Source organism: Diorhabda carinulata, chromosome X (assembly GCF_026250575.1).
Source record: "Diorhabda carinulata isolate Delta chromosome X, icDioCari1.1, whole genome shotgun sequence".
Classification (NCBI taxonomy): Eukaryota; Metazoa; Arthropoda; class Insecta; order Coleoptera; family Chrysomelidae; genus Diorhabda; species Diorhabda carinulata.
In genome coordinates this window covers 33,447,566-33,474,480 of record NC_079472.1, presented here as the reverse complement: position 1 = coordinate 33,474,480, position 26,915 = coordinate 33,447,566, and the positions used below count along the sequence as shown (strand labels likewise).

At 33.0% G+C, this 26,915-nt stretch overlaps 2 protein-coding genes across 6 annotated transcripts in view; both read left to right on the top strand.

The window, feature by feature from the left end:
- The window catches only part of LOC130900598 (glutamine synthetase), a 50,177-nt gene extending 46,519 nt beyond the window's left edge, over window positions 1-3,658 (top strand). For all 4 annotated transcript variants that reach the window (XM_057811306.1, XM_057811304.1, XM_057811305.1 and 1 more), the window contains exons 5-6: window positions 2,062-2,201; window positions 3,153-3,658. In XM_057811306.1, the coding sequence (XP_057667289.1) occupies window positions 2,062-2,201; window positions 3,153-3,301 (289 nt within the window). In that variant the 3' untranslated portion in view covers window positions 3,302-3,658. The remainder of the gene's footprint in view (window positions 1-2,061; window positions 2,202-3,152) is intronic.
- A 2,444-nt stretch (window positions 3,659-6,102) lies between these two features.
- The window catches only part of LOC130900594 (serine/threonine-protein phosphatase 6 regulatory ankyrin repeat subunit A), a 49,256-nt gene continuing 28,443 nt past the window's right edge, over window positions 6,103-26,915 (top strand). The window contains exons 1-5 of one of the 2 annotated variants that reach the window (XM_057811295.1): window positions 6,103-6,429; window positions 7,756-8,003; window positions 10,768-10,869; window positions 20,394-20,495; window positions 25,415-25,531. In XM_057811295.1, coding sequence (XP_057667278.1) covers window positions 6,345-6,429; window positions 7,756-8,003; window positions 10,768-10,869; window positions 20,394-20,495; window positions 25,415-25,531 — 654 coding nt within the window. In that variant the 5' untranslated portion in view covers window positions 6,103-6,344. The remainder of the gene's footprint in view (window positions 6,430-7,755; window positions 8,004-10,767; window positions 10,870-20,393; window positions 20,496-25,414; window positions 25,532-26,915) is intronic. The other variant, XM_057811296.1, reaches the window with a different exon arrangement.

The following is a 26,915-nucleotide window of genomic DNA, read 5'->3' as shown; positions in this document are numbered from 1 at the left end:
CTTCTTGCTTCACTATTTTTACGAATATACAGACTGGTGACCGTGGAGGGAGACGCAGTTTAATCGGGTATAAGGCGGAAAGAATAATAAAGAAAAGAACGTAATGATCATAACAAGAGTTACTTTTATGCAAGATTCAAAATAAGAAATTTCAACGTTATCGTTCACATCTGTTCGATATTTATGTTTCCAAAGTTAAATAAGACTGCAGTTTTGTTTTCTTTCAAAATAATTATTCCGATAATCTTGACCTAATGATAAACTCTTTATTTTTAGAAAAAAGGTTTGCCGATTTACGTATATTTAAGGTTACTATCAAGGTTACAAGATAACAAGATACCCAGTAATAAAAATATAAGCTCTATGAATATTACCACTACCTTATCTTTTTGATCACACGTCTATTTCATCAGTTTTATATCATTTGTGCTAATGGAAATATATATACATGAGACAATAATTTAAAGTTGAATGTTATAATAAAAATAAGAAGACGTTAAGAGATTTCTATGAATTTCTATCATATTATCTATCAGTTGGTTGTAATGTTCCTTTACGCTTGCAAGGGCGTATCTACTTGAGAACTTTTTAGATTAGAATCTAGGTCATCGTGGATACAAAAGGTCCCCAACATGTATTGAAAACAATAAACTTAGTTGTGAAGAAAAACTAGGCAATCGTTGGAAATGAAAACAAAAGCACAGGCTCCAAAGTAACTGTAGTTTGTTTTAATCATTAAACATAATTGTGGAATGTCGGACAGTTACCCTGTACGAAATGTTTCCTAACAAAGAAAAAATACATTTTTGTTCTCCCATAATCATTTTCATTTTCCAATATAGTCTATCCACTTTCTCAAATTTGCTCTAACCATTTCAATTAATTTCAATATAAAAATTTATCACTTGGGAATGAAATTTTAAGGTTAGGTAACGGGAAAAGTCTCTGGCAGCCAGATCTGTTGAATAAGGATAATTAGAAGTGCAATTTAGCTATGGAGAAGGGGCGTTATCCTGATGAGAAAGCACTTTTTTTGTTCAAGTCAGCCACTTTTTTACAATAATGCTACTTCTCTTGTTATTGTTTTATCTATTTTAAGATAGTAGATGTGGATGAAACCGACTTTTTTCTGATCAATTTTGCCTTTTACAGTCCACAGTCTTTACTTTTTTTCCTTTCAGAATGTAGTGGACGCTCCAGATTTCATCTACAATAATGAATCAACGCGAACAATCGGACTCTCTCTAACCTTAATCCGACTATCGTCCAGTACCAATTGGTACAATTTTCTGTTGGTAACGCAGTTTTTGGTAATCGTGAACGCTCGACATCAGTAAAGCTAGTCGCGTTTAAATTGAACTGATCAAAATTTTCCTATCGTGAATGCAAAATTTCTGTAATAGTACCCAACTTTCATTTGCATGACGTGGGCCTTTCCAAAACAAATACTTAATGTCAGCTCCATATTCAATAATTTCCATTTTCAGAACTATCTTCATATCGACTCACTTATACGATTATCAAATACAAACTAAACGTCCAAACTGCCTGAAATTTGAGCAATTCTCAACACATTCTCGAATAGATTCTGAGGTAAGTGACCAATTTACTACTGCATACAAAGCTGCACCCATAAAGGTCACAAAATATCTGAGTCTCTAGACATTTCTTGACCAAATTGATTATTTGTAAATTTGTGACTGTTTGACTATCGGAAAGGATTGTTATATCTAAATTGGGAACTAAACAACGGAATGATCTGCTATTATTTGTCGTGTTTATTAAGAGCCACGTTTTATTTTTATTATTCAATGAAATTTTCCTAGTTTTTCATGAAAATTAAGGGTCTAAAAAATTCCAAAAGGATACATCGAACACGTTCGATCACTTCATCCATTTTTCTATTAAAATATGTGTTATTCTCACTCTTATTATCATCATCATTATCATTGTATCAACTCTTATAGAGCGTTAATGCTTTTTTCTAGCGCATTTCTAGCAGCTAAATCAATATTGTAAAAAAGTATACGGATCAAAATTATTGTTTTTTTTTGGTTTCAGTGAAATAGAAGAGGCGATTAAGAAGCTCAGCAAAAATCACCTTAGGCATATCCAATTCTACGATCCTAAAGGAGGAAAAGACAACGCACGTCGTTTGACCGGAAGGCATGAAACTTCTTCAATTCATGATTTCAGCGCAGGTAAATATATCATTATTCAGATATCACATCTACGTTGTCTTCCAATTAAGTAATGATACCTATACGCATTCATACACCAACTTCAGCAGTTTTTCCAGGCGTTATAGCAATTCTGGAAGTTTTCGACTTGTACTTTCGACAACACTCTCATCACAGTTTTTTAGAATACAATCTAAACAAAGAAACTGAAAAATTTTAATATTTTTACGGTGCGGAACAGTCGAATGGAATGAATTCATCAATAAATAAATGAAGACGTATTGGAAAACGCTTAGGCACGTCGATTTGTATTTTTTAATGCCAATTTTTTCCCAAAAAACTTTCTTATTTTCAATGCAACCCCTCGTATAAGTAAAGATAATTCACAGACAAACTCATATACCTTTCGGAAATGTGTTTTCAGATTTATTACAAAAAATAACAGTACACTATAATTACTATCCAAATGAGATTTATACTCAAAGAAGAATGTTATCAATATACTAACACTAAATACACTATACTATTCACTATTCATCAAACGATGCACTAAGATGTATTACTAAACACTTATCTAATTTTTAACCCACTAATTTATTTAAATACTCCTTCACTTTATTTATTTCGACATGCAATTATTTACTGACTATTATGACCGATAGAGACTCGTTTATATGCACTAAAATCATATTCAGAATATTCGAAATCTCTAATTTGTTGTAAACAAATAAAAACGGCCACGACATACTGCAAATAAAAACAATATAAGGAAATTAAGTCTGTATATAAAAAATCAAAATTTAAATCTACCTGGCGCGTCTTCCAAATTCTATTAATACAACAGGACCTGCTTCAGGGTCTATGTCAGCGGACGAGTTCGTAAACAGTATTATAATTTGAAATCCTACACACTGATTAGTAATTTTACCCATTATATGTTTAGCGTAATTTAAAATTCTTCATTTGTTTCAGGCGTAGCAAATCGTGGAGCCAGTGTAAGAATTCCCCGCGGATGTGCCGAAGAAAAGAAAGGTTATTTGGAAGATAGACGACCAGCTTCTAATTGTGATCCTTATTCAGTAACGGAAGCTATAATCAGAACGTGTTGTCTGAATGAATAAATATAAATAATAATACTAGCACAATTTGCACCTACTTGTATTATATTTCAAAAAAAATTTTAGATTCGTATATGTTATGTAAAATATAGTCAAATTTATCACTATTTAATATTCGTAACAATGGTAACATCATCTTCACAGATCACTAGAATTTTATTTTTATTGTTAATTTTTTTTTTGGATGTAATCTATTGAAGTTTTATAACATTTCGGGAAAATAGTTAAGAAGATTAATTTTTTGAAAAAATAAGTTGAGATGACATTTTTAAGTTAAAAATTTTTTTATTATGGAATATCAACTTAGACTTAGTCAGTTTATAATTGATGTATATTCAATGAATAAATATTTACTAGCTATTCGATTTGTTTCATTTCATTCTCTTAAATGCATATTTCCACCTGGATATTCGCAACCAGGGTAAATATTGGGTGCCACACATCCGCTGTATCTTATGTCACAAAATTTTGACCAGTGGGTTTAATAGACAAAATTCAGCAATTTTAGTAAACCAGTGATATGGCGTGATCTACCAATCACATAAGCGACTGTTATTTTTGCTTGTCCAATATAAAAGACTTTTCGAACAAACAGAAGCATACGGTAAAACACATGGAGGCATCTTCTATGACAAAAACGATCTCTCATTTATAGTATTAAATAGAGTTCAAGAAATACTGAAAACGAAGATTGCGACTGCGAAAACTTCGTTGGTATAATAAACGAACTGCCATTCTGCAATTTTTTCGAGCTTCCCCGTAAATCATTAACATATCAGTCAACAATTCAAATGAAAAATTCATTCTATAACAGAGATTTAACCTACTAAGATCGTGTCAAATACACAAAAAACTATCAAAAATATGACACGTATCTACTAAATTATAATTTAGATATATTGAGTAGTATTTAGTTACCTTCAGACTTTTGTTTAAGAGGCAAATTTCTACAACACCGTTCATTTTAGTTCCATAAAAGGTTATTAGTTTTTTAAGTAAAAATAATCAGGCAATTTAAAACAAAATTAAAAAAAGAATTTATTTCAGTGGCGTAAAAATAAGGGGATTAAAGTAACCCTGACAGCGCGCCACTGGTTAAATTATTCCAAAGTTCGTGTATATTAAAATATTACTTTATTAAGGAACCTATTGGTCACCAAATTTGAAAAAAAAAATTTAAAAGCGTTCTCAATTTATGGCAAATTTTTTATTTTAATTTAAAATTTTGAAAACCTTATATCTCAGTAACTAGGGCCCGTAAGGGTTCGTATTCCTATATCAACATGAATCATTTATTGAGATTTCTCTATGGTAGAGCGTTGTCGGTCGAATATAGAAACACACTGTATATTAAATAGGATATAGAAGTCGTATTCACTAAGGATAGTAATACAAGTCAATTTGATCAAAGTCACCCCGGTTTACGATAATCAAAGTTTTGTGCTTACGTTACACATATGTATACTATATGGTCCGGGAGCCAGTGACAAATTTTCATCACGAATTTCTTCCCGAGTGAAAATTCTTAAAATACAATAGGAAGTTATGAAGCTTCGCGACCGTCAGCTGCGGCTCCGGTAGTGGGGCAGGCAGCAGTAGCCTCTAACGAAGAAAAAAAAAAGGTTTTTAGTCATTTTCTCTCTTCCTAAAATTTCTCGAATAATATTTTATCTAATATCTTGAAGGAAAATTAAAGTCAGCTGACCATAATATGGAGGATTATACGTCAGCTGGCCGCTCGAATATGTAAAAATAATTTATATTTTCAATGATTTCCTCTCAACTGAAAATTAATCTGATGATATATGTTATTGTGAATGAAAATCAATGTCAGCTTGCTGTATCTCAGTGGAAAGTTCGTCAGATTGTAACTTGAAGTGTGTAACGTAGCAGCATCTATCACCTACCGAATCTTATCAGACTTTTCCCTTGATTTACAGCTAGCTGATTTTTTTTTATTATTTACTAGAGTATGTTACCTATTCTCTAATAAATTTTCACCCGGAAGGAAATAACTTTTCTCTAGTTATTCTCTTTTTTTTTTATAAATTGAAGTTACACATGTTATTATATACGATGGATATTTCATGTTACATCATATGAAATACGTTCCTCTTAGCTTTGGGAATATTTCAAAAAAACTTTTACAGATAATTTGTGCAAACAGGGCCAAGATAATCGCTTTTGATCGGTACATATTTCCATCGATCAAAGATACCGAGCACAAACTTCGAGGTATGGAGCAAATTAACTTCCGTATCGATAGTCCTGATCAAGTACGAAAAAAAAAGGATTTCAATTGAGCTGAAAAATATCATTTTCACTTGGGAGGAGAATGGACATGAAAATCTGTTACTGGCTCCCGGACTAATAGTACAATGTCACATACAACGGTTTCTAAATAATAAAAATATATGGTTCGAACCTTTAGGGCGTCAAATCAAATAAAAGTCGGTAGATTTCTTGAAACATTTTAAATTAATGAAAATTATTAATATATTCATACGACAGAAGCTTCCATTATTCTTATAGTTTGCTGTTAGATTTCTTACCTGGAATATTATTTCTAAAAACTAGCGTGTAAAGGACGTGAATCTCCCCGTAAATTCACGTCGTCGGAAATCCCCATAACTTTGCAAATGCCCCAAGAAACTAATCTATAATCAGAGAATTTAGCATACTACACAGTAGGTCAATGTGTCTACACGATATTGTTGAATCACGGCAAAAGCAACCCTTGCAGAGAGATTTCTGGAAGGGGTAAAACGCCCCTTATTGGCCAAGAAAGAATTTCTCTTCAGTTTAGTATTCCAGATTTATTCAAACTATCGACTTCTTCAGTTCTACAAAAGAATAAAATTTCTGTTATGAATATCGGGTGCTTTGCAGCATGCTGACCGGAGGAGAAATTCTTCTCAAGTGTTTCTATTTGTTGATATGCTTACTTTTCAAAAAAGTGCTTCAGTTTTAAACGTCCAATCAATTTTCCAAAACCATGTAAATATTACAGTGTTATTTGAAATTATGAAAGTGATTGAATTGTAGAATGTCACAAGCAGGTGGGAAAAAAGGAGCTGGAAAAGGTCCTTCTAAGGATAAAAATGAAGATAATAAGGAAAAAGATAAAACAGGTAAGACTTTCATCATCATTTTATCCCCAACTACACAGTATTTCAATTTTGTGATGACAGATTTATTTTCGTGCCGGTTTTCTTCTTCAACAAGAAATATATAGTTAAATATATTTATCCAAATCCAAAATTATTTGTATATCGATAGAGATATTTATACAGGGTTAACCCTGTACAAATGCTCATATCTTCTTCTATTCAACATTATTCTAAACCTGCTCGAAAGTTATTCTATTCATATATCGGTTCAATTTAGAAAATTTTACTTTTCATGTACCTACATAGAATTTAGTCCACAATATTGAAATATGGAGATCTAGGAGGCTATTAAAAAGGTTTCCTTCCAGCTATTAATCTACCTGGAAAAGCTGAATATAAACACTCACGAGCATGTCTTACGAAATGGAGAGACGCATCATTCTGTTGAAACCAGATGTCTTTATTCGGAGAATTACTAGGAACCAAATTAGCTGATTCAATTTTTCATGAATTCAAAATATTATACTCCGTTAAGAGTTTCGTCAGAATCTTAGCTCTAAAGCTTTATTTCCTATCTTTTTTTTCGATGGCGTGCCTGTCTTCTTGCGCGTGCCATCTCCATGTCAATTTGGTTGAATTGGTCTCCATCTGTAGCTACTCGGAATATTTATTCTACTCCTAGTCTGGTCCAATTTCTAGTATTTCGTAACCACGATAAGTTTTTTGCGACCTTTCCCTGAATGATCAAGCGAGACATTTTATATTTGTTACCATGCATTATATGCCCGAAATAATTCTTTCCCTTCCTTTTTCTTATAATGTTTAGAAGTTCTCGATATTTATTCAAGTCTCCGAGTACCTCTTCATTACTGGTGTTTGTGCAGTCTACGAGGTCATGAGAATAGCGCTACATCTCGAACGCTTCTATTTTATTTAGGATATCAGCGTCTACGTGTCATATACATACAAACAATGCTCGGTACGTAACGGTTGAGTGTTCTTAACCGCGTTTAAACTGTGAGGTTTCTATTAGCGTGAATTAGATTTCTTCTACTGAATGCCCTACGATTAAATCCTCGCCAACCACCCAAATATTTGAAATGTGGTTTCCTATAACCACAAGTAAATTTTTCTGGGACTTGAGTATAATCTCATTCACCCAATAACGACAATTGTAGAAACCAAAGAAGCATTGAGTCAATAAAAAACTTTGAAAAAATTTGAACTTATCAAAAAGAGCATCAATTTATATGATTTATTTAAATGTTTTGGTTGGGGCATATTAGGAATAGTAGATTTGGTATTTTTTTGATGTTTCATCAAAATCCTATTCTGTCTTGATACCAGGTAATAATAAAGAAACAAAAGAAAAAGAGAAAGATGAAACTACCAGTAATCCAGAAGGCGAGGAAGGAACTGCATCAAAACCACAAAGCGCCGGTGCTAGCATCAGGGATGCCGCCCAAAGGATCCTTGTTCTGTGCCAAAAAGGAGAATGGGGACCGGTGGATCAAATTCTTAAGTCAATGGAGAAGGCGATTGCTAATGCTGGAGAAGATGCAAATAATGTACCTCTGGCAGGAGTTCTGGATTTGGTTAGTATAAACGTTTTTATTCCTTTTATCATTTACAGAAACTATTCACTATTCTCACCATAGTTTCGATATTTGAAAAATCATAAGTTAGATGCACCTGAATATTACCAATGTTTCATACGTAACATCGTGTTCTTAACAGCAGCCGAACTGTGAGGTTTCTACGTACCATTTTAATAATCACACTTACTTCTTCTTCGTACGTTATGTCACTATTCAGCCAGCTACCGAAATATTTGAAATATGAGATTAGTTGAATGTTGCACTCATTTATTGCAATCCGAATTACCTCATTTTCATTCTATCTCCAGTTTGCTTGCTCTTATTCATATTTATATTAATACTTCATCTTTGACCAGCAACATACACTGTGTTCAGCAGCATTTGTTAGTCTTCAATATTTTCTACGATGACGGCTGTATACCTTATCTTGATTATAATTTCCCCACTTATCTTCACTCCCTTCTATGATTCAGGTTTAACAAAAGGTGCATATCATCTACCTTATATGATTTAAGACATTGGACAAATTTTGTGTGTTTAACTGGATTAAACTCCTCTTTGAAGTCTTCGAAATCAAAATTGTTCTTTGCCAATAATAAGAATTATCTCTAGGAATATTTTTAGTGTGATTCATTTAGTTAATTATTAACTTTGTTATCTTTGTTGTTTTGGGGTAAGGAGATTAAGATCGCTTTGTTCCAGTCTCTGGGAAGTTCCCTAGTTTGATAAACCTGTTCGAAGAACTCCGAATCCTTTCTTCATCAAGTAGTTCTCTATACAAATTTTATATGGTTCAGCCCCCAAATGTCTAACAGTTAAATAATTTGGATCCAATTCGTTATAATCTTTTTTTTTTTCGCTATTCGTTCCCTTACCCTATACGCCGACCATCCTATTTTAATGATTCCAAGCTCTCTGAGCTTGCCAGCTTTATTGTTTGGAACGGAGAGTAGACACATCTGCCCTCCGAATTTCGTCTTTCTCATTAACTTCATCTCTACAAGGCCTTCAAGGCCGGTCTGCTTTTCGACCGCAACTTTCACCTCCTCTGAGGTGACCGCCGGGTCGAGGTCAGTGACGCTGAACACCGTCCCCCTGTTCCTGGTCGTTACACTGACCTCCTCCATTTTATTCTTTATAGCATTTTTTAGGGTCTGTGCCTGACCCTTGCCTTTGAGGCGGATGACAATGTCACCGCCGCTTGTTTTTTTGACTTTATTAATGTTGACGTTGAGGCTCGCAACATCAACTTTCTGCTGCATTGTTTTCAATACCTCGGCGAAGCGCCTGTCTCCTGTCCTGACCAGGACAAATTCACCCTCTTCCGACCTCCTATCTCTGGCGGCCCTTGGATGTACCACCATGTTGTAATTACCACTTCTTTTGGTGGTAAATTCTATTATTTTTCTCGTGGGGGCTACCTCCCCACCGAGAATGAGGACATTCGTGTCCTCGCCCAGGTTCCCCCGACCATGGCACTGATCGTTTCGAAGTCTTTTCTTATATCCCCTTTAAGTCTGGCGACATAGTGCCTCCAGGCTTTTTTTGTTTTTAGTGAATTTACCGAATTTTCGATAACCTCGAAGTCCCCGGGGTTTAGGGATTCCGCCAACTCCCTGATTTCAAGAGTCATGTTTTCCGACTCTTTATCGTTGTTAGGACCATACAGTCCTTTCTATCCAGTGCCTCCTGGCTCCTCATAGGGAGAATCTTAGTTTTGGAGAACACTTGGTCCTCCCAGAATTTATCTTTACTTCCTTCAAATTCCTTGAAGGAACCTCCCTTTTCAAGCGCTGCCTTGACTGCTTTGGCAGTCTCCGCTTTTTTAAGCTTTTCGGCTTCTTTCCGGCATTCTTGGCATTTTATGCCGCTTAAATTAATCCCGGATGTGTTTTTTTTATCATCCGTAGCCTTGATGAGTGTTCTCATTTCCCCCATCCTCCTTTTGATTTCTTCGTTGTTTATATTTAAGCCTGCGACCTCGCTGAGCTTTCGCATTATGGCCGTCTCCTCATTTTTGGAGTTTTCTTCCCTCCAGGATTTTTTTTTGCTTTCTTTTCCTCTGTCTTGGTGCTTTGGCACCAGTAAGGTTTTCCCATCCTCATCATAATTTTTTTGTCTGTGTACATCGTTTTCACCAGAAGACGACGTACATTCCTCATCATCCAATACTTTCTATCATGTAACAGAGATGACTCCGTCTCAAACGAAAGATTTCTCCCTCTTCTGCGTTTTTATGTTGTTTTTGAATTATCCATAAATAATCCCAGAGGCACCGTTCAAGACTGACTTCGCGCAGCCATTCATCCCATAGCCACGGTGGCTAACAACGTAGGATTACGGATTTTTTCTCCAGGTTTACTCCTGTTTTTTAAGCTGTTTCTTAGCTTCACTCCCCTCTACTTGTCCGTCGAGACGGTCCGAGAAGAGAGGAAGTTACTGAGCCACTCCACCAACGTCAAAGTCTTACAGCTCTCAGGAGTGGAATTCGTTATAATCTAATGAATCCTGACTGAATATAATGCAAGTACCTTAAGGGTTAAGGTCCCAGTAATGTAACAATTTTTGGCATACATCTAACGATTGTTTGTTCGATTTACAGAAAAAAGCTTTTTGAGCACGTTTATTCTGTCCAGACTCGATTAAGCTCCTTGTTTAATTTCGAAGAAACATTTTTTTATTATGTTTGATGCCTTTTTCATTTCTCATGACACCCTATTGTCTATTGAACAAACAAAATGAGATAATTTGTTGTTTCCAGGCTACCGGAATGACACCTTTAATGTATGCAGTAAAAGACAATCGAACGTCGCTCATAGATAGAATGATTGAGCTGGGGTCTGATGTAGGAGCCAGAAATAATGTAAGTTCATCTACAACATTGTCGGAAACTTGCAAATAAGAGATATGAGTAGTTTTAAATAAATAGAAAATTAATTTAGAGCTCAAGTATACTTGAAATATACCTAACGCGATATTCGAAATAATTCTACCGGACATATGCTAGTCTCAATTTCGTAAATTTTTACTTTTTTATCAACATTGATCAATTACTTCACGTGATCCCTCAGGAAATACGTTTCAAATCAACTTTCGAGACCAAATGAATGAATAAATCCATGTCATCCATATTTTTTTTAATCTCCAATGAAAGTAACGCGTTTCATTTTAAAGAAAAAAATTCCAATGCCACCTGCAGTTGATCCATAACTTACGTTATACTGCTCTGGATAATTTGCAGGTTGTAGGGTCCATTGTGGGTTTGTTTCACTCTATATGAGGCATCTTTTAACTAACAATAACATTCACAAATCAAACATCGGATGAATTCTCAACTTTTCTAAAACTCAATAAGCGAAATATCGATGAATTTACTGGTTTCATGGTTTTATTTCTACGCCAACTAAATCTTATAACATCTGTGCCAAATTATAAATAAATAAATAAGAAGTGAACAGACACAACCCAATTTCCTTATCCATAATTCAAAATATTTTTTGGAGGAGAGTTCTCTTCTTTTTTTGCTTACTAAATATGCAGGAGAAACAGCATTATAGTACTTGAAACGATAAAATTGTGAGTTAAAAAATGTCATCTATAATTCAATAAATGGATAAACTTGGATCTTCTTTAGTATGGTCTCTTTCGACTTGTTGGTATTATTGTATCATTCAGGGAGGATCTTTGATCATTAACGACACAGTAAGTTTTTATAATACATAGTATGGAGCGTGATAAATAAAAATTCGTGTATTGCTAAGACATTATTGGAAATAAAAGCGCTCTTGGCAATAAGAAAAATATGCAACATTGTAAAGGAAGACACATTTAATGAGAACAGCGAACACTCAAAAGTGGGGATTTGAAGATTGTTCGCGCTCAGATCGTTCACCGACGTAGGATATTGAAGTTACAAGGAAAGTAGAAAAAATGATCGTTGTATTAGACGCATTGTTGCTTTCGATGAAAAATGGATTCATACAAATAACTCGAACATGGAAAATCAGTAGTTAGACAAAGGACAATTATCAGAAGCAGTCGCAAATAGGTCGATTCGAGCGTCTTGAATCTGGTAGAATTATGAAGATTTAGTTTGCTTCGAAATGATTCCATGTAGTCGAGCTATTAATACCGTTTATAGAGGTCAGCTGATGCGAATGAATGAATTTTTATCATACAAATATACAGATTTAGTTAGCCGAAAGCGGGTTCTGTTACAAGGCAATGCTAAACCACATACTGCGAAAGTTATGTGGTATTGAACTCCCACGAGATCCAGTATTTAGTCCAAACCTTACTCCGTCATTTTACTGTTTATTCATCACTACATACACTACAAAAACAAAGAAACCTAACCTATTTTCTCTTCTTTTTCTACATTATGTGTCAACATAGACAAATAAAGAGCATAGTACAAACTAAAGAATTGAATTTTCATATAATGCCACACATTGTAACCAACCTAATGGTATTTAATTACTATTAAGCTAACAATGTTGTCAATTTTCTAAAATTATTCACTTTTTTCGATACTATTGTGAAAAAATCCGTATTTTTTAAGCAATAATAAAGAAAATATTAAATACTGTAGAATATTTTTTTAATGTTCTACATACTTAATTTCGTGTTGAATGATTCTCAATCAAAATTATATTTAGAAATAATCGATCCAAAACGCTTTGATTTAGAAGCAATAATTTTTGAAATGAGGCTGTATATTCGCAAATTAATGCAGGTATTATCCATTTCACATAATATGGACTGATTGGAACATTATAACATTATATAGGTGTGGTAATATACGTTAAATTAAGTCGTAAAGAGTTGGATAAAAATAGAAGGCAGTAATTCATATCAGAAATGCCAAATTTCCTTTTATAATATCCTACCTAGTAAACAAAGAATAATTTAAAAAAATATTATATATGGTAAATACACAGATTTTTAATAACTAAGCCCACATTTGTGAAGCAGTCGTTCTTCTTTCCCAATACTAGTACTATGAACAGTATGAACTCTTTTTGCATTCATTTTCAAGAACCAACTTGATTTAAAAAATTGTGCATCAATCAACATATATCAATTCAATTGCCCGCCACGAAAGATCAAGCCAAACAAGTGTTACCAACAAAATAAAACACTCTTTAACACACACTTCCACGTTTCCTTTTGTTTCTTTTTCTGATGATACATATTGGAAAGAGACAGAGTATGGTCAGTATCTGGACAGTATCTGTCAAAAATTCCAAAAAAACCTTCGTTTAAAGGAACCTTTACTTTGGAGACCGTTACTTTATTAAGTTATTTAAGTTAACATTCTCTTGGTTTTTTTTCTTAGTACTACTATTAATTAGAACCCCACAATATAAGATAAAGGAAACGTTCACAAATATAGATCTTTACTTATAATTTTTAATTGATTGATGATTAGAAATTACTCGAGGTTAGATAACGAAGTTAAAAGATGCCTCCCTCAACTACAGAAAAAACTGAGGGTTATTTTTTTCTGCTTCTTTATAATGTAAAGAATATATTTCATTCAATATTTTATAATTTTTGTTTAAATGGAAGATAGATTGAACTAAACTAAAAATTAAACTAAAATTTGAAAAAGTAATATTATTATCATCAACAATGAATAAGGATGATCATTTGAAATTAAACAGAGAAAAACTTTTTATCATAAAATCGTTTCATCGATATATTTTTTCAACCTCCTGTTTTCTGCAAATATTACCATTCTTTCTTTTTTTGTCCTCTATTTTCCGTATTTATCATATTCCCTTGCTTTTGTTTGATTTACTTCCTTTCATATTTTTTCTTGTGAGGCTATACGGTTTCCACTCGTAAAATTTTATTATCATTATACTTCTTGTAGTTTTTCTTCTGTTCTTCTTCTACCTAGGTTCCTCATACACGAATTTTTCGATTCCTTCCTATCTAATGCTAACATTTTCAAGACATCTATTATCTTTCCTTTCTTCTCCTTATCTTCCTTAGTTGTCCTAACCACTTTCTCTCCTCGATTTTACGTTCTGTACATTCTGTAAATGTATGCATATCAATTTGCCTGTTTTCTCTTTATTTTATTTAGAAATGATTCTTTTCAAAATCTCTTCATTTCTACAATTGTCTCACTTTGTTTTCCCCACTAGTCTTTTTTGATCTCATTGGGATCTATTTTTGTATCTCAATAATCAATTTTTAATTGGATATATAGTGAAACCTAGTTAATTGGGATCTCGAGAGACCAAGACATATGCACCAATTACTGAGGGTTTCCAATAATTCAGTTTTCCAATTAAGCAGGTTAACAATTGTCTCACTTATACAGGTAATTGAGCTACATAGTCTTAATTATAGAGGTAAACATCGAAAAAGTCTTAGAATTCAGATCTCATTCAACAAGGATCAAAAAGTCCCATTAAAAGAGGTAATTTAATGAAAAAGAACTGGGACCTCATTGCAACTCTCAATAATAGAGGTTTCTCACTTATCCAAGTAAAAATTAACCAGGTTTTACTGTATTAATATTAATTGTATAGAGTATCTTCTTTTTTTGGTTCCATTTTTACATCATTATATACCAGTATGATCTTGTTTAGTACGTTGTATAACCTGATTTATTCTCCTTATGCTATTTAATTTTTCATTCTATTATCATTTCTATTCTATTTCTTTAGTAATATAGTCATTAACTTCTGCATTTTATGGTATTTGCTATCAATACACATCAACGACATAAACTATTGAATCAATTTTCACTGGTTACAAAGTTTTGTAGCCAAGCATCGGTTTTGTCTTTAATACATTTTGGTGTTTGTTTATAGTTTTGTTGTATCCCCCTTTCTATCAAGATTTTCCCAATCGTACTTTCGCCTTTACAATTTTTTTGATAACAGTAATAAATAGAATAGATGACAAAAACCTCCACCTTAAACACCATAACGATACAGAAAATTTATATAGGCGGAAATTACTAAGCAATTTTACATTTATCTTTGTTAAAACCGATCCACAACTCACCTTGCAGTTATCTATTCATATTAATAGTTCGATGAAAAGGGGGTAAATAACGCAAACTAGGAAAGTTTTAATTTTATTAAAAGCTTAATCGACCTTTTCTGAAACACATTTTAGGGTGTAATGCAATACATATTATGTTTCATCACATTATCTTAATACAGTTGCAGTGCCGTCTTTAAATTTGGAACTGAGAATAGGAAATTTTCAACAATCCCAAATATATTGTTTGTTTGTTTGATTATTATATTTTTTGGAATTAATAGACCTGTGTCATAACCGAATGTCTCTTCTATAGAGCTACGAAAAAAGAAATTTCAATTATCACTACAAAATTTGAATGACATTTTAATTATACACATATAAAAACTCTCTTAATCTATACGCTAAATATTACTGAAATATTACATTTCGATTAGTGAGAAAAAAGTGACAGCCATTTAAGTGAAGCCTATTTTTGTTTTTTGTCAAGACAATGTTTTGTGTTATTTTGTCATTGCTTCTTGATAAAAAAAATACTGTCAAGCTCAGCAATGACTTCCAAAGTATTATCGGAACTCTTCTCCATCGAAAAGAACCATTTGTTATTGGTTTGCTGAATTTAAACGTGGTCGTACAGACACCGATGATGGTGAACCTTCTGGTCGCCCGCTTGAGGTGATTACTCCAGAAAACATCAAATAAGTCCACAAATCGGTTATATCGAATCATACATTGAAATTGCGTGAGATAGCTGAGGTCGTATAGGTATCAGAGGGTAGTGGGTTAACAATTATGCATGAATCCTTGACCATGAGAGAGCTTTTTTTTAAGTGGATACCGCGTTTACTCATAGTCGATAAAAAACAACAACGTGTTGATGATTAAGAACAGTGTTTAACCATGTTTTAACGTTATAAATAAAATTTTATGCATCAATATGTGACAATGGATGAAACATGGATTCATCACTTCACACCGGAATCAAAATGATCATCATCTGAGAGGACTGCAGCCGGTAAACCACGTCCGAGCATCGAAAGACACAAGAATCAGCTGGGAAGGTTATAACTTCAGTATTTTGGGATGCGCATAGAATATTGTTCATCAACTATCTCCAAAAGGGATATACGAGACAATAACGGGTACTACATAGAGTTGTTGAATCGTTTGAATGCAAAAATCAAGGAAAAACCTCGTATGTCGAAGGAAAAAACATTGTTTAACCAAGACAATACACCGATCCACAAATCAATGGCAACGATGGTTAAATTGAACGAATCACACATCGAATTGCTTCCTTCCTCATCTACCGTATAGTCCAGATCTAGCCCCCAGGGACTATTGGCTATTCGCTGATCTTAAAAAAATGCTCGCCGGTAAGAAATTCAGCTCAAATAAATGCTGAAACTGAAGCCTATTTTAAGGGAAAAGACAAATCCTTCTACAAGCACGATATCAAAAAGTTAGAGAAGCTTTGGAAGGAGATTACATTGATTAAAAATTTCAATTTCTGACAAAAAAATTTGTTTCTCTTAGTTAGTCACACGACTTATCAAGTGATATATCAACTAAGTTTGATTGTACTGATATTTGAGGCGAATTCAACAAATCTGAGATTAGTAAGATCCATTGAGCCATCCTTTAGTTACAAATGATGTAACAAACTTGACTAATTGACACTCGAGTCGCCCTCAAGTTTTCTACTCAGTAATACTTCAATCTAAATGAAGAAAATCTAGCATCAATACAATTTTTAAAAACTTTTGCATTTTGCTATTATATCAATAATAACTTCTACATCATGTAGAACATGAGGTATTTGTAATTACACTAAAGCCCCTCTGATCCAAAATAATTACGACCAGGGGAGGTTTAGATTGCCGGAAATTGTTTTCAAAGGAAAACCTGCTGACCTGTTGTTTCTACGACGATGGCGCAACATCGCATCATAAAACAGTTAAGAATGATTGACGTATGGATGATTTTCAACTTTCGATTCAAAGTCGTCAATATAAATACACGAGGGCTAAAAATAATTGAAAATATATATTGAACTTTCTTCACTTGGAACGAAAAACGTTCTGGAAATGTATCTCACTTAAGAGAAGCCTCACTTATTATATATCACAAGCGCTTGTTTATACGGGTCGAGTAGAATGGGCGAGTGAGTATGCGAGTTGACACTCGTCTTTCTACTCGCTTGATGTCAACAGATCAACGAGTCGAGAAGCGGGCGAGTCAAAAAAACCACAATTTGCTCCTGTTTTCTGTACAGTTTCGAAGTTAGGTAAAGAGTTTGCAATTTGGTCCATTGCTTTGTTGAGTTTTTAGTTTGATTGACTAGAAACTAAAAATTAAGTGGAATGAAGAGGAGACAGAGCTTATGGGTTTATACCTTGACAATGAATACTTATGGAATATGGGAATTTACAATATAAAAATAAATTATTGCAACAGAAAAAATGTCATTTCTTTTTAACCAATCCTCAACTAATACTTTAGGATTTTGTCAATTTTCTCTTCCAAAACTTCATCTATCTCTTCTAATATAACCTCATAGGATCTTTTAAAACATTTTCTAACTTGAGACTTAAACTCTTGATCATTGTATAAAAGTTAAAATAAAAGCGGTCTGTCAACGGCAAGGGTCTAAAATTAGACATATTCTTTATTACTGTCATTTATGTATTCATCGACTTTATAATTATACAATTTCTTCTAGGTCATTTTGATTTTCGATCCCAGAAAACTGTTTTTTTTTATTAAAATTGATAAACAGAAAACATCAAGTCAATTTATATTGAAAATGAAGATTTCACACTGATATAATACGTTTCCAAGCCCATGTTCTATATGTATGCTGATTTTATTTGATTTAATCTATATGTTCTTTAGGCAGAGCGTATTGTAATTATTTTTCTGATGTCCACTGATTCTTTACAGTTGCGTGTTTTAAATGTAGGGCGATGTATCACGCAATGCCCACTTACATCCACGTCATGTTTTTCTTTGAAATTTTCGCAGATTAGCATGTCTAGCGAATTACGGACAACAATTTTGAGGAAGGAAAGTCCATCGATCATTTTCAGTTAGCAAAAAAAGCTAATTCTTTTGCCTAAATACAAAAATTACGACTTCTAATTCACCTGAATATTGATATTGGTATTATTAGTTTGACCTCGACATTTTTTATAGCAGCTTATGGATAAGTTAAAAAAATAGTTGAAGTAGATGTAAAATAATTTAATAATGTGTACTTTAGAAACGTCGCTTACTGAGTTCTATAGAAATAATATTCCAAGTGGTTTAATTGATTTTATCTACATATACATAAAAATACAGAGTGAGCCATAGAAGACAGTCATGTTGCTGTTTAACGAAGGATTTCTAAAATTTTCACTCGATATTTGCTTTAATTCCTCCAAAACTGCTTTTTTTCATAATCCTGATTCTCAAAATGTCAATTTGTGGGAGCTACTGCTTCAATTCATTGGGGTATACCAAAAAATAGACATAAAATGATGGTACACCTGTACCTGAAAATATAAGATCAACAAACCATGTTCCTAATTTTTTAAATTAATGAGGATGAAGCAGGTCTGGTAGAGAAGGAACATAAGCAATTCTAAGAAAGTAATAAGTAAATCTTTGCAGGGAATTGAGTAGGGATAGTTAATCTAGCATAACAATGTTCTAATTTTGACGAGAGCTGATCGAAAAATCTTTTTGAAATTTATGAAATCAGCAGATTCACAACGTTTGAAATTAGTTTTTATCTACGACCACCATTAATTTAAAAACTCATATAAATACGTAAAATTACAAACTTTTTTATTTATGTATCAAGTTACCTTAAATAATTTTATATTCTGTCAAAGATTCTGCAATTATAATAATCTTATACTGTCATTAAGAAATGTGAAACGTCATTGTCATTTTGCAAAATATCTTTCAAATTTTGCACCTGCATCCGGAAAAATCTAGCAGAATATATCTTATTTCATATTTCTCAGAAAAGTCAAGCCAATGTCAATGTAAATCATCCCATTATTTAATGTTGAAAACTACCACAAATTTAAATTTAAACATTGATATTTATTTCATAAACTTATAACTTTCATAAAACCATAATCAGAGAGCCATAAGCCAAATTTTCTGGATATTTACAAAAAATATGTCTCTTTGCGACCTTTAGAAGTAAAAAATGAACAATATTTTTTGACATATCGCGAAAATAATGCACCAAACAATCTGTTGGTTGTAGTTGGTATTAACCAGATTAAGAAGATTCCATTGATCGTCTGCTATACCCAGACAGTAGCTTTTGCCCTGGAGGAGCGAGAGCTCAAATCGATTTTCTCAATAATGGGACGCCTTCAACCTCAAAAATTTAAACTATAACATCACAATATTTGACTAGCGAGGTTAGGTGGAAGAAAAAAATGTAATAATTTCACTGTAAATATTAATTTGATAATTAAAATCAGTTTAAATTTTCACCACAAATATATGATTATAATTCTGTTTTTAAGAAATTATTTTCGACTCTTTCCGTTTATTGCTTTGACATAATGTCCCCTCCATAATCAGTTTTGCACTATTTTGGGCTCTTCTGTAAAATTTTCTATTTACAGAAGAGCAGAGGAAAACGGTCATGCGCTGTAGGCGACTGCGAAGCTCTCGCACTACACATTCCGCCATTGTTGACATTCATGCATCAGTCGGCGTTGTGCTACAACTACCTAAACGTCCGCCATTATTGATGGTCCTGCCAAGTGTGAATTGCGAAATGTGATCCGTTTTCTACGGGCTGAAGGCCATAGTGCTGCAGAAATCCATCAGAGAATGAGACGTGTATATGGGGAAAACGTGATGGATGAATAGTGGTGTTGTGCGTGGTGTTGACCTGGTTCAAAGAGTTGAGAGAATGGTTAAATAAAACCAGATTCACCATTACTGTATTGTCTACGAAATTTTTGAGAAGTTCCAGACTCTGTTTTGTTTTCTTTTGGCAGAGAACGGTTAGGCAACTTTCTCTGAAGAGGGTGTTGAAAAGATTGTCCACAGATATGAAAAACGTCTCAATCTCTTCGGTAATTATGTCGAAAAGTACCCGTAACAATCTTTTAGTAATAAAATTGTTATTTTATCGTTTTATATGAACTTGTCTTTTATTTATAGCCTATCGGAGGTTGGAAAAACAACGGTCCTCGTATATAGCTAAAGAAAACTATTTTTTAATGTGGTCGTAAATAAAATATTGTATGGTACTAGTGCGCAAAACTACTTCACGCACTTGTATCATAAATAACTATTGATCACTCATAAATCGAAACGATTCTAAAATTTTTCAAACTTATCGAATATGTACATTCTTTTTAGGACAATTACAATGTACTTCACATATCTGCAATGCATTCCAGGGAAGATGTTGTCAAACTTCTGCTTGGTAAAAGAGGAGTGGATCCATATTCAACAGGAGGGGTAAATAATTAACTTATTAAATATAATATAATAATAAAATAATTAATTAGCTTATTATATTAGTGGATATTCTTCCATTTTGCATAATTGTGTTTTTATTTTTTGCATTTATTTCTTGAATTAATTCAAACAAACTGAAACTACAATAGCCAAATGTTTGGAAACATAAGAGTACTTATCAAATAAATGTATTTATAAAGGGAAAGTTAGATACGAATATATAAATCTAAATAACAGCACACTGTAACATATCTGTATGAGATATGGATATGAAACAAAGCGATGAAGCGATGTTGACTGATGGAGAAGGAAGATATTAAAAAGAATTTACGAAGACAGTTAAGCGCTAGTATATAAAAATCAATGAAGAATTTGAGGAAATTCATAAAGAAGTAGAAGATAACTGTTTATTATGCATTATTTAGATTATATATATTTTTATTATCCTTACGCATTTATGCATTTGTTGAAAGCGATCAACCGGCTGCAAAAAATTACGAAACTCGTATGCGTATCACGACAACCCCCACGAATTTATCTGGTTTCAAATTTTTATTCAAAAATTCAACAGGAAGAGCACCCCTTTAGTTTAGTGTACTTCTTAAGTGCAATCAATACGATTGCATGTTCTTAATTATCCTCAATATCCAAGCATTCTAACAAAAAAAAATACTGAATCTGTTATTAGAAACAAGAATTGAAGAACGATTATCATCATAGTTCATCTGAACATGTGTGTATGTGTCGATTTGGGGTCTCATATATATTACGACACAAAGGATCTTGCTGCGATACTGGAGAGCCCAGTGTTTACAGCTGATCCATCAATCCCACTACTTTTTAAAAGTCTAGAACGTGGGATGACTTTAATTGCCAGAGACCTTCGTCTTCTATTTGATACACACCCAGGAGTAGTGCTCTGGAGTTCCTTAGTGTTTCACACTTCGAGAAAATGTGGTGTTTCGTCCAATGTGCAGTGCTCCGATAAAACTCCTGTTCATTTGGACATAAGCCTCCAGAAATTAAATCTCACTGTGTCGCTTCTGTGCGTCATTCACCCACTTTGATCGCATCCTCTAAATATCGTCGATGATCTCGTTGATGGACGTCTAGACTCCAAAGTCTTTTTTGCTCAGAGTTCATCCGCAAAGCTAGCTACATGACCAACACAATCACATATTGTAAGTTGGTTGATTGCAGCGTATAACTCACGCATTTTATGTAATTGACAAAAAAAGTTATTCCATTGAATAATCTAATGAGTTGTCAAAATCAGCTGATTTCCATTTAAAATGCACGGCCGTGGGGTGAACATATACTTTTGCTGTAAGTTCCTGTGTGGTTTGAGAAATTATTTGTTGGATTTTAAATCTTATTATTCCCAGTTTTATTGCGAAATGGCTTCTTAAAGAGTTTCTACAACAGGAAGTTTGAAATTTCCTCTTGAAAACGTTGCTTATCTAATTGTTGTTTTTTTCGACTATGCAGTGTTGTGCTTAATATAGGTTGGCGCTCAATATATAATATGAAAAGCAAGATATTGAATGAAAATGGAAAATGGACAGGATCTGAGTAAACATCTTTTCATCTAAAAAAAGGAGCTCACTGCAAAAATATTTAGTTTCCTCTGTATTAATTTCATTGAAACACTAAAAAAGTATCTATGAAGTCCTAGCACCATAAAAAAAACCATACAAAACAACCGAACGACCGGAAAAAATCAAGAGAAGCTAATAGGGTACATACGAGAAAGTCGATTGTTTACCCTACGGCCGTCATTTTGAAGTAGATCAGCTGTTTCCTCATTCCAAACTAGTAACATAATTTCGAAACAAAGAATATGACGCCGTCTATTATTGATTTGTAAAAAGTTTTTATTAATACACCAACAGCATTCGATTTAAATATTATGGCTTATAGAATAATTTGTTAAATCCCTCGACTTCTTAATATTGTTGCTCTCAGAGCATAATCAAGCAAAAAAATACATTTTATTTATCTGGTAACTCTTCGAAGACGGTTATTCGGATTTACTTCAATTCATATTTTCATTTTTTCATCGAAACTATACGTGCTTAAAATATATATGTCTCCTCATTGAATTAGCTCGACTTAATTAAACTTTCAAAATCGAATCTACGCCTTTTAAATTGTCTCTCTCAGTTTCACACTATAATGTTGAAAATTTATAGTCATTTAAAAGCGATAATTGTTTATCAGTAACTATGACAACCTCCGAAATGAGCACGAAGGTAATATTAAACTTTAAACTACAGAATTCACATTCTATTTTCTATTTGCAAAGAATACTGGTAAGTAGAAACAAAGGATTATTCTTGAAAATAGTAATATTACAAGCACTTTGCTTATTTAACATATCAAAAGTAGTGTAACCCACAACTGCTTAATAGTATGACAGGTGACAATATAAGAAAAAATAGAAGATTTATATGAATAAGTAGAAAAGAAGATTATATTTATTTGATTTGAAAAATTGCTCCTGCGTACTTTTTTACCATAACCTCCATCAACTCCTCTATTTTTTCTAGTGTATATTCATATTCTCCTAATCTTTTGTTTATCCTCAAAAGTTGCATCTATATAGTTAAGGAACTATTTAGATATTTTTATTGTGATTTTTTAAGTGAGTTTTTAGTTAAACTCGTATTTGCAAACTGATATTTTGTGGCCTACCTAGAAAACTAGTTTGAACATATTCAAAAAAATATTTTTCATCAACTCAACTTTGAGTATAACACACTATACTTCAGATAGTGTGCTAATATAGAAAAGAGATAGAGAGAAATCCTTTACTGGCAAAAAATTGTTATTGTAACTTAATTTCAATTGGCAAGTGATTATGCATTTTTTTCCATTGTAAAATATAGAGCACTTAACTAATTCTGAACGTGGAAGTAGGTAAGTAAAGCTCATGCTCCGCGTTCCTAAGTGGAAAGCCGTGCAACAACCTTTCTGAAATTACAGAAACGTTCTTACGAATTAGGCAAACGGGCTCAAAGATGAATAAGGAAGGAAGAGTCAGAATTTTTAATATTTGAAAAAAGTCCCAGCAATGAGCGCTGCTGTTTAGTCCGAGTAAATATCTAGCAGCTCTCTTTTGTAGTTTGAAGATTCGCTCAAATAGAAAGAAAGAATGTTCAAAAAACAGTTGATATTTCATTTGCATGTATCACAGCAGCACATCTTGTTGATATCCCTGAAAGTTGTCCAATAAATTTGATGAAAGAAAGCTTCTGTATAATTTCTGGTCGCGGATTCTGGTCGTTAATGGCTTTTTGTAACTGATATCTACCATAATCTGTGAGATTCAGATCATGCGACCAAGGTGGAATTGATAGATAAGGAAACCTTGATGCTATTTCTTCTAAAACCACCGCGATGTTGTCATTATCATCAATAAAAATGAACTGGAGACATACGGAATTAAATTGTAGCAGTATATTGGACTGAGACTTGTGCGGTGCTACGTTTGGTCAGTGCTTCTTTACGGGATGGAGGGTTGGACCTTTAAAGTAAAAAACATCAACAAATTAGAGGCATTCGAAATGTGGGTATATCGTAGAATCATGAAGATACCATGGACTGCCAAAGTGAGGAATGAGGATATTCTCAGGCGTATCAATAAAGACCGTGAACTCTTTAACATCGTGAAGAAACGAAAGATTGCATATCTTGGCCATATATTGCGAGGCCATAAATATCAATTCCTTCAACTGATAGTCGAGGGCAATGGACGGGTATAAAAGATATTCAGACATTGATCCATACCACTAGAGATAGAGAAGCCATGAAAAATGTAGTCGCGAACATCCATTAATGGATAAGCATTAAAAGAAGAAGAAGAATTGGTCACCACTTGATACTTATATACACTTGTCATGTTTCTATTGAATACAATTAATTCCCAGAATTCCAAAGGTATTAAGAGGATCTCTACGAGGTATCATTACTGGCGGTTGTTAATCTGGGTCTTCCTGTTTTCAGTTTCATGCAACCGAGTCAATAGGTTGATTAAAAATTAGTGAAATTTTCATTAGAAATTTCTATCTAAGCAGAGAAAAAAAGTTATTTAAATAAAAATGCTATTTTTTTAGCTTTTCTGCCTGATCCTGACTTTCTTTCAATCAAAATACCTGGCTCAACATGCCGATATATATCGTAAATTGTTTTTAGTGATTAACTGTAAACGATTTCTTCAGATATTCAGATTTTACGGCAATCGTTTCCTTTTAGAGTTTCCATACTTGAAAAATGAATCTTCTAACAGAGACGGAATGTAATACTATGGACAACTGCCAAACATTCTCAGTCAACGCTTTCTGCACTTGCTAAGATGTCTAAAAATGAATGAATTTTTTGTCCCCACACCCTTAAGAGATGTGCTGAAAATCGAAAAATAATATAAAAAGCAATAATATACACTAAAAACTATGTTGGTACTAACATTATGAACCAAATCCTCTTTATTGACAAGAAACACCTTCACGTGTATTTTATTAGGAATATTTCGGAAATTGTAATACAAATATTTTTTGTTTCAATAGCTAGTTTTCGGAAAAATCAATTTTCATTAATTTTCTTAATATTCTATCCAAATTCATTTTTCGAGCAACTGATAACTTTTACGTACCATCAAAACCTTGCATTGTGTAAAAAGTCATTGAATTTAAAAAAATATTTCAATTTCTATTTATAGGTCAGTCAGATTTCGAGTAATGGATTTGGCAAAGAATGAATTCATTCCAATTCTCTGACAAACAACGTTTCATAATTATAATATCAAAAAATCTCCATACACAATTTTCTACAACATATCCAAATTTTTTTTTATATATTTGCTTCAACTATCACTGATTTTTTAAAAAGCTTATTGAATAAAACTTTGTAATAATTTCTAGAGTCGAAATCAAACGGCAGTACATTTGGTAGCTTCGAGACAGACTGGAACAGCAACTGCCATTCTTAGGGCTCTTCTCCAAGCTGCTGGAAAAGATATCAGATTAAAAGCAGACGGAGTAAGTGGATTTAACATTATTTAGAGCCTGGAATACAGGATTGTACAAAGTTGTTTCTATATATGAGTCAAACGCTTTTTGAACATCAAAAGTAATTATTATTTTTTCCTAGAACATCATAACTAACTTTTATATATCCTTTTGGTAAAAAATACAACTACTACCTCCATTTTTCTTAATGGTGAATCAAAAAAATTTGATAGTCTCAAAAAGTCATTGGAATTTTATTTTCCACTGACGATATTCACCGGTAATTAAATGTGATTTATGTGTTTGTTCATTTGAAACGTGCATGTGGTATCAGAAAATAGTCTGGGCTTAGATTTCGTTTTGGGGAAAGCGCAACCATTTGTTCTTAATAGGTATCAATCTGAATTTCACTCTCATGGCGACTATCACAAACAGGCACCTACAAAAATCCAGAGGGGAATACTGAAGTGGAATTTATATGGGATTGGTGTGCGACAAGATGTTTTATAATACGTTAAACTGATAATGGTGTATGTACGAGGTCTGATAAAAAATATGTCTATCTATAAACTATCATGGAGTTTTCATTATCAGGAATTTGATGAACTAAAAAAATTTTTTTGGTCAAAAACTCATGTTTTAAAAGCGACATATGACACGGTGAGTTATCACGATAAAAAGAAAGCCGAAGACCCATTACTTTTGTCTTTTTCTTCACACATCCCATTTATGTTCCACTTTAATTGAAAAGCTTTTGATTGATTTATTTTTTATTGAGTTTGAATTTTTGGCTCAGCGACCAAAATTAATCAGAAATCTTGGCAATTAAGTAGTTTGTCTACTTTTCAAACATTATCGTCTGCTTTTGAGGTCAAAACAGTACTTAATGGCAATGCGTTATTCAAGACATTGCAAATATGAGGCTAGACTTCCGTATTTGCCCGGCTTAGGACCATAACCAAATCATATGTGTTTTTAAGATCGTAGAACTAGATGTTAAAAATCACTACATCTGGTTTTAAAAATAATACAATTGGGAGACTTCCAATTTGGTTTTTAAATTTAATTTATGAATTAACCGAAAAGTTTTATTTTTGAAGGTCCATTCTGAGTGAACGGGGGATTAGCTGAAGAAGGAAAAGACGCAGAGTAAGATAAAAGTAAAAAATAATCATTTTTCAGGTTTTTATATCTTCAATTTCTATTTAAATTCGAATTTGAAACTATCTCTTGATGTTGTTAAGCAGACCGAAAAAGGTATCCATTTTCTTGTTAGGTTAGGTTTACTTTAGCTTCGATTAGGTTAAGTTTACTTATTTATAATCAACTGGAACTGCCGTTTTGGTGTTATTCATGAATCCATTTCAAAGATCCGAAAGGAAAGTCAATCGATTCAATAAATGGTGAAACTAAA